The sequence below is a fragment of the Centruroides vittatus genome, unplaced genomic scaffold (genome assembly GCF_030686945.1).
Source record: "Centruroides vittatus isolate TY-2023 unplaced genomic scaffold, ASM3068694v2 contig_349, whole genome shotgun sequence".
Classification (NCBI taxonomy): domain Eukaryota; kingdom Metazoa; phylum Arthropoda; class Arachnida; order Scorpiones; family Buthidae; genus Centruroides; species Centruroides vittatus.
Genome location: NW_027122172.1, coordinates 2,677,647 through 2,686,403, shown reverse-complemented (window position 1 = coordinate 2,686,403; position 8,757 = coordinate 2,677,647). Strand labels below are relative to the sequence as shown.

The following is an 8,757-nucleotide window of genomic DNA, read 5'->3' as shown; positions in this document are numbered from 1 at the left end:
GATTTCGATGTTAAACCGGTGATATTACGATTTAGTATGTCGCATCTGTAAGGGAATGCAGAAAAAACGTGTACAATTCTAGTACAGTGATAAAAAATTAACTGTTAGTTTGGCTGCATCATTTACAACCAAATTTAATGAATGAGACGTACAATGGTACAAAAAAAGCTTTAGAATTTATTTTCCTTAAATTTACGATTTATGTATCGGTTGTCATAAAAATTTCTTTCCACTTCTTTCCCGAGACTACAGATATTCGAGTACAAAGTAACCGGTTTCGACTTATTTCTGTTTAAGAAGTAGTTAAATAATTAAGCGATTAGGGAATTAGAAACATAAATAAAACCCCGACGAAAGAGCCGAAATTTTACTTAAACCGAAGCTTAACCGAACCAATCTCTTGCCGAGTACGGCGGGGTCTGTTCACTTCGTAATATTAGATGTAATAAAGACAGAAATTTCTCCAGTTCAATGAGAGTGACCGAAAAGTTGTAAATTTTGGAAATTTCCGCGAACACTCGATCCTAAAACGAATTAGTTAGAAAACGAACGACGGACAATCTGTTAAGTTTAACATATTTACATTTTTATAGCTATGGCGAGAAACGTTTAAAGTCTACAACAGCCCCGTGGCGTCCTTTGAGATATACTAGTGACGCGACAAAAGAGGCATTTGACATTGACCGGTATCGGCACCCTCGGGATTTTGCACGCCCAGACCTACCTGGACCGTCTCCGATTCCATTCGTTAGCCACTCGTAGGGAGCTACAGTATTTGACTAAGTGGATTGTTTTAAGATTTAAAAAGTACAGAATATTTTGTTATTTTTATGTACGTTTCTTCACAAAGTTATATTTAATTATAAGTTTCATTAAAAGTATATTCGTACAATTGAAGAATTTTTTGTACTAGGTATGTATATTCGTCACACATTTTGTTTTACCAAGTAAGTTTTTCTGATAATTTTAATTTTAGCCCTTATATCGTGGTTAGTGATTCAAAAATTTATTTTAAAAAAGTTTTGGCTCGAGACCGTATAATGGAAAAGAAAACATTATTAAAAGAGAAAGACCGATGCCTAAAGTAAATATAAATACGTCGACAAAAAATTTCTACATTTTGACGATAACATTTATGACGATTGTTTCGTAAAATTGAAGCAATTTGGAAATCAAAGAGGAATAGAATTTAACATTGGTAGACAATATAAAATAAATATTGAAAATTATAACGAGATAATTACGATTAATAGATATATCTAAATTAATAGATGTTTTATGTTTTTTCTCAAAGCGAGAATTGGCATTTAGAGGGCGTAGGAAATTTATTGAATCTAATAACGGAGGTAATTATATTGAACTTTCTATTTATTAAGTACGTCGATAATCTATTAAAAATACATTTAAAGAAGTATACGGTTTTTACTGGCTTATCGAACGAACGAATACGAAAGGGGCCCTGACGCGCAATTAATTGATTGCCCCTGTAAGTCGGCTTCCCTATCGTCAAATGTCACGGCACGCCACTGTAAGATGGATTCAGTCAGCGGCTACGAAGAGGATTCTAACATATTAAAAGTGTGTTTTAAAGTCTACATTCACGATTAGATTAATTGAAAGGATTCTTTACGGGCTATATTATATAACAGCGAGAAATGAACATATTTAAAGTTCTACCCGCTAATTAATTTCGGGATCCCCGGGACGTACTAATTAATATCTACGGAATTTACAATATAATTAAGAAATGAATAGAGCCCTCGGGTAAATTGTCTTCGAATTCGAAACAACATAACATCGAAAGAAAGCCCAAAAAAGCTTAATTTTGAGGGTACAGACGAGTTTTATATAAAATTATAAATGCCGATAACGAGTAAAATCGTCATTAACTACTACTAGACATAGGCACACCCCCATTATCTCTCCACCCCCTAGAACTTTAACCTCCAAAATTAAATAGCATCGATCGCCCTAATAAACAAAACCTCCCTGCCAAATTTCAGAAATTTTCGACAAAAAGCGCAGGAGTTATTAAGCTTCAAAGAAGGGGAACAAAATCGTGCCACCCACACACTAACGTCTATACTTGTACAGCACATACAGAATTACATCTAAATTTTTTTGCGTATCATTTCTCGACGTTTCCAGGTGTGCTAAGTCAAAAATGTAAAAATCTGGGAATCGTTTTTTGACCGATCGCCGTACTTTCCCTCTGTTATACATAACAGAGCCGGGAATGAGTTCTTTTTATGGTTTTAACACGTGTTACGCCGAATCCGAGAATATTGCTCGTTTCATGAAATAAATTTGCGTAATTCGACAAAATTCCTACCAAATTCACGAAATAGCAACGGCTCTAAGCGACGCTAGTGCAACATTATGGGAAATTTACAAACTTCCCTACTTAAGAGCATTTTCGTTTAAGAACACCAGTGCCGGAGTAAATAACACCATCGATAGCCTGGCCAACGGGCTGGCCACGTTTTCTTTTCGTCATCTAAAAGGGGCCGGCCAGTTTCCCGTAAAAGACCTCCCGGGAGGCATTTCTCCCTCGGCAGATGGCCCGTGTAACCCGTTGCCGCGTACGAATAAAATAAAGCAATCGTTGTTAGTGTTTGATGTAATGAAAAGGCCCTAATCTAGTATTCGATATATCTACGCAATGCCTATATAATGCAAAATCGACACGGAAGAAGGGTGCACGGGCGCAGTGCGGAACCATCGAAATCTCAATGCCGCCTGCGAAAGAACAATAACTATTACTGCGCGCGTGATGGAGACGGACGAAACCGATCGAAACGCTTCTTAAATGCGTGTTTAAAAGTATTTTCGCGTTTCGTAAGGAAATAAGATAATCAAGAAATGAATACACGTTTACGAAATCTTTATAAGTTTTCTACATTTAGAGTGCCGAGCCTGGAGTTACGGGAGTGTCAACACGAACCGACTCTTTCCGTCAGATCACTCACCTATCGAATTCGTAACACGTCGCCCCTCCGACGCGTTGGCTGTGGCAAGTGTCCTCCGCATTCCAAAGGAGGAACGGTGTTTACACGGAGGGAGGAACGAATACAAAGTATATGACATTATCATTGTTACTTATTCGATTAAAATTTTTTAAATCCTAGAATGCCTAAACCCGTTTTGTATGTAAGTAAACTTGTTTAGATTTACGAACAAAGGAAAAAATATGCGTAAACTTGTTCTCCGTGACCTCTAAAGATACATATAGAGCCAGTTGTATACGTATACAGAGTAAAACCTGTCTAAAACGGGCCGTGTACTAAACGAAAACCAGTCTTGACGGAGCCTCCCCCGAGCGTCAAATGCACATATACCGTGGTATTTATAACTTACATTTATGCGTATTTGATAATTTAAATACTAGGATGATTTTAAACTCGTAGGTATTGATAAAAAAGAGAAAATATTCGTTTCGTCATCGTCGGATGATGTGACGAAATGAATATTTTTCTGACAAAGCAAAAATGAAAAATAAATCAGTTCATATCAATGTTTGGAAACTTTTCCCAAGAAAATAATATTTCGTGTATAATATTCTTTCGTAAAACAATTAATAATAAAAATATTTAAATAAATAAAGGAATTTATTAAAACGTACGTACGTATTTTCTATCCAGTTTTTCTACGTTTAAAACTTTTAACCGTATTCATCGCCGTATTATTTTACATTATTAAGCAGTGTTTTATCAGAATCATTTGGCATATGTTTTATGTCAGTCGAAAATATTATTTTACTCTTCCTTTCATATTTTATACCATAATTTAATCTATAAAAATTAATTATTACTTCCGAGTCGTGCAAAAAAAATAATAATAAATAAAAACCTACCAGTTTCAAATTTTCTACGTTTCTTAAATATTTTTTGGAATATAATTTTAAACGAATTAAAATTATATTTTTGAAATGGCAATTGTGGTTAAAAGTATAATTAACTATTGCGGGTACTGTTAATATATGCACAAAACACTTGGCCAATCACCAATTACGATACTAATCGCGCGGACCAATCGTAACGTGCCTTTCGCCATTTGAAGTTTGGAAATTAAGGTAGAAAGTAGAATACGTCTGGTAGAGAAGATGTTGCCATTTTATATTATCTTAACCTTATTCGGATTCCTATTGGGCGAGGAAAATGTTCTTTCCGTCGAGGATACCGCTTCTTTACAGTTACTTTACATAGTGAGTATCTTTTTGTTATCGCTTCTCGATACGGTATTTTCGTATATTCTCGAATGTTTCGCATATGTTATAAAATAATATATTCTACAATCTTTTAACAAGTACACTAATTTAGTTGTATTGACGCGTAGATGATATTTTTACACTTAAAAAATAAGTGTAAAAATATCTTAATTGGAAATTATGGTTAATGTTACCTATGGTTCCAAGATGGCGGCTCGTCTCTGATTCCAGCAAATAGAAGAAGGGAAACAGTGGGAACGCACGTTCTAACGTAACCTAACCTAACCTATTCTAATAATTTTGTTGGTATATAATTATGGCAATTTATTAGATTAGGTTAGGTTAGGTTAGAACGTGCGTCCCCACTGTTTCCCTTCTTCTATTTGCTGGAATCGGAGACGAGCCGCCATCTTGGAACCATAGGTAACATTAACCGAAATGATTAATATCCAAATTTATTTATTTATATGTACAGTACTCTTTAAAATATATATTTAAAAGTTTATAAGGATTAAATTAATATATGGTTTTGTTAACTTGTAAGTTACCCATGACAGTTTAGTATATTTTTGTTACGAAATCAATCAAATAAACAAGCTCGAGCGATGCAATGTCATGCAAAATATTCTATAGTTTTTATAACGTATATTTTAAATACGAGCTATTCATTATAAACGTGTACTAAAATTTGAGAGAATCATTTATAACAATTTAATCGCGAATAATTGTTTGCAGGTATTTGTAAAATTAGAATGTCGTCGTATTATTTTATGATGTATTATATTTTAGATTTCGCGCCACGGAGCCAGAACCCCAATTATTCTTTATCCCAACGATCCAAATAAAAATCACCAATACAAAGAAGGACTCGGACAGTTAACAAACGTAACCTTTTAATACGTAATTTTAAACAATAGCGAGGTTGAGGCCGAAGTTTTAAACGCGAAAACGTGTACGTCGGACGATCGGCGCCGCTTTCCTGTAAGTCTACAAGTTTGACAATGACGTTTGGAATCATGCTCGATGTTCCAAACGCCATTGTTAAACTTGTAGACTTACAGGAAAGCGGATCGTCCGACGTACACGTTTTCGCGTTTAAAACTTTGGCCTCAACCTCGCTAATGACGATTTAAATGATTTTATAAACATACTTTCTAACAGACGGGCAAACTTCAACAATACACTCTTGGAAAGTATTTCAGGAAGCGGTATGATCATTTTATAACGTCAAACCCGAGAGAGGTAAGTGTTTCCCAAGACATATTTTGGTGCGACTCCGCTCGATAAGGGTGTTTTTTTTTTAAAATTATGTCATTCGACGTGAACCGTGTCGTAGGTAGCGGCTAGAAGTTCAGAGACAGACAGGACGATCATGAGCGGGTTATGCCATTTGTCTGGACTCTACGCACCTTCGAAGGAATGGCGATTTACCGAAGAAATAAACTGGCAACCTATTAAAATACTGACGTCGCCTCGAACAAAAGACAAAGTGAGTTTAATAAAACTTCTGTTATTGAGTTTGTCGATTATTAATAGAAAAAAGATTCATTAGATTCTCGGAGCGAATTCTTCCAACTTTCTTGTGTGAAGTGGTATAACGCATTACGCCGCTACCGGACTACCGTTTAATGCCGTATTAAATAAATTCCAAAGAAACAATCTGCGACAAAGAGTTAAACATCCAGACAGAATTGTCCGATTACTGCAAAACTTTGCAGACAGCGCGTAAATAATTAGTTGCGGTCCCATTGCACACCGGGTAATGCTAGAGTGCCGCCCTACTATCTTTAAGAACTCTGGCAGTGGCTCGCGCCGAAAACTGCGAACACGACGAGCCCGTGTTCGCAATTTCCAGCGTTCCTGTTAAGAGTACGAGATGTGGAGCGGCAGTTGCAACGTTTGTGGACAAATCTGTTGCGGCATGAATTTCCGGTATTCCACCATATCTGACCGTTTCGCCGCGTGTATCCGGGCTAGAGGGTCCCAAAAATACTAAAGGTTCTTCTAAAATTGCACTACTGTACGAGAAATGGTTTCTTTGCTACGCTATTGTAATACTTGTTTTAGTCAATTATTTCCATCGCCATTACGTTTGCGCTAACCCTTGTCCAGCGTACGTCGATGCTCAAATTGTAGGATTTAATTTTACAGTTAATACGCCTAATGCTTCTAGATATTTACCAGCAAAAGCATTCTAGAAGAATATATCGTATAGATTTTAAAACATTCTTTTGATATTAATAGAACTCTTTTTTGATTTCTTGCGTTAGTTGTTATATGCTGGAGCCGAATGTCCAGAAGCCGATGCCGAACTGGCTAGAATTAAAAATGGTCCCGAGGGAAAAGTCTATAGGGAACAATATAACGTAATTAATAATTATAAACAATATTTTCTATCTGATATTCGATACAAAATATTAATAAATTGTTTGTTTTTTATTTCAGGAACTTTTCAGGTACGTTAGCAACCAAAGCGGAATAATGGTCGACGATTGGCTGGGCGTTCTTTTGGTCTTCGATGCCATCAAAATTGGTGTAAGATGTTTTTCATTGTTCGGAAACCGATTAAATTCGGGAAAATTAGTTATATTGTATAATTTGCACGTAATTTAGCGTTACGTATTCGTACAAATAATCAAATACGCACGAACCTCAGTCAAATTTTATTTTATAGTTTAGAATATTAAAGCGTGAAATTACTGTAATCGAGGTAATTTTATATTCCCGTAGGAGAGTAACAACATGAGGGTCCCCGATTGGGTCACTCCCCAAGTTCATCGGCAATTGGAGAAAATAACCCAAGATTTCTTCTATTATCCTTTTAAAACTGTAAAAATGCAGAGACTTCGAGCAGGTAAAAATAAATGATTTGTATGATTTCATTATAGGTTTTGTTTTACGTAAACAATAAACATTTTGTATCGTCGTCTTTTAAGGTCCTTTAATAGGCGATATAGTGGAGCGTATGCTGGAGAGAGACAACGGGAAATTAAATAATCTTACTAAAGTTTACGCCTATTTCACTGTAAGCGGTACGTAACATCTATAAGAATTTAATAAAAAGTGTATAAAAACTTTGCTATTATTAACAGCACGATGCCAATATCGCCGTCCTGATGAATGCCTTGAAGATATTTAACCGGCAAGCACCGCCCTTCTGCGCAACAGTTTTAATGGAACTTCACAAATTCGGAAACTGTACTTGCGTTAAAGTGTTTTATTCGAATGCTACCAATCCGGAAAGTGGGCAGCAACGCGTTCATTTGATGACGTTACCCGATTGCGGATTGGAGTGCTGCCCATTGGACATTTTTGTAGCTATTACTCGTCCTCTCGTACCCGTCGATTGGGAGAAAGAATGTCAACTGTCAAATTCCAGCAATTCAGGTATTAACACAGATAATTTTAATACCGTCTAAAAAAATAAGTTTGTGTTTTTCAATTAACTCGTCTGGATGACGATGGTCGTTTATCTAAGAATTTTTCAATCTTCGACTAATTTATTAAGAATGCCGAGTTAATGTTATCTACGGTTCTAAGATGGCGGCTCGTCTGATTCCAGCAAGGAAACAGTGGGGACGCACGTTCTAACCTAACCTATTCTAATAATTTTGTTGATAATAATTATGGTAATTTATTAGAATAGGTTAGGTTAGGTTAGAACGTGCGTTTCCACTGTTTCCCTTCTTCTATTTGCTGGAATCGGAGACGAGCCGCCATCTTGGAACCATAGTAACATTAACCGAATTCTGAAATCTCTAGTGATTCTGTCACACGTATTCGAGAATTATCTGTTTTTTTAAACAGAAAAGTTTTTAATGATGTCAATCGTCGTTCTCTAACTAGTGTTTGTGCATCCAACTAGTAGTATTTAGTATTTTCACCCGTTGGCCACCGATAGAAAGGTCTTCCAAAGAGGAAAATTAAACCCGAATTTTGGGGTCACCTTGTATATTAATTAATGGTTTTAATATAAATTTTAAACATTTTTCCACTTTTTCAAAAAATAAAAAACGTCTTTTTTATTTACAGGTTACGATAGCGCATCGTGGATACGACTGGACTTATTGTTTTATATATTAGCTTTATATATCAACTTTTCGTATTAGAACATTTCTACTTTTATTAGTGTTTTGTACATATTAACATAAAATTTCTATTTAAAATTTTCTCGATTTTAGCCTAGATGTTTGTTTGTACGTGGTTGTTATGTGGTTAAACGGAATTGTCCATAATTTAAGCAATAAATTTAATTATACAAATGCTTTTATTTTCAAATTTTAAGTGTAGAAAGATTCTTTGAAAAATATTATTCCTTATGTTTCCTTAAGCCCTGGTCACACTGCGATTTCCAGCGCGCAGGCGACCGCGACTGCAACAAGCGCGAGTCGCGCGCGTCTTCTCGTGGTCACACATTGTTCGTTGCAGTTGCAACTCGAAACACGTGACCCTATAATAAACCAATAAAATTACAGTAGCTTGTTTTTGTCTACTTTCGTGAGTTTACCGACATTTTACGTTCTACTTCACAGTATTTACGGAATTTTAGC

The 8,757-nt window shown here is 35.7% G+C and overlaps 1 protein-coding gene across 1 annotated transcript; it reads left to right on the top strand.

Annotated features, from left to right (window-relative positions):
- The first annotated feature begins 4,069 nt into the window (after positions 1-4,069).
- LOC136974418 (testicular acid phosphatase homolog) lies at positions 4,070-8,432 on the top strand. The gene is made up of 10 exons (XM_067269290.1): positions 4,070-4,204; positions 4,997-5,092; positions 5,369-5,449; positions 5,544-5,696; positions 6,478-6,573; positions 6,653-6,742; positions 6,938-7,061; positions 7,144-7,232; positions 7,300-7,594; positions 8,240-8,432. Exons 1-10 carry the CDS (start codon positions 4,103-4,105, stop codon positions 8,314-8,316), a joined length of 1,203 nt encoding a protein of 400 aa, XP_067125391.1. The 5' UTR covers positions 4,070-4,102; the 3' UTR covers positions 8,317-8,432.
- The last annotated feature ends 325 nt before the right edge of the window (positions 8,433-8,757 follow it).

What these genes read in the sequence shown, in the direction of transcription:
- LOC136974418 (XM_067269290.1), top strand. Translation starts at nt 4,103, where the DNA reads ATGTTGCCATTTTATATTATCTTAACCTTATTCGGATTCCTATTGGGC. An exon ending in TAACGTCAAACCCGAGAGAG is followed by an intron (nt 5,450 to 5,543) that starts GTAAGTGTTTCC and finishes ACCGTGTCGTAG; the next exon opens with GTAGCGGCTAGAAGTTCAGA. An exon ending in CGCCTCGAACAAAAGACAAA is followed by an intron (nt 5,697 to 6,477) that starts GTGAGTTTAATA and finishes TTCTTGCGTTAG; the next exon opens with TTGTTATATGCTGGAGCCGA.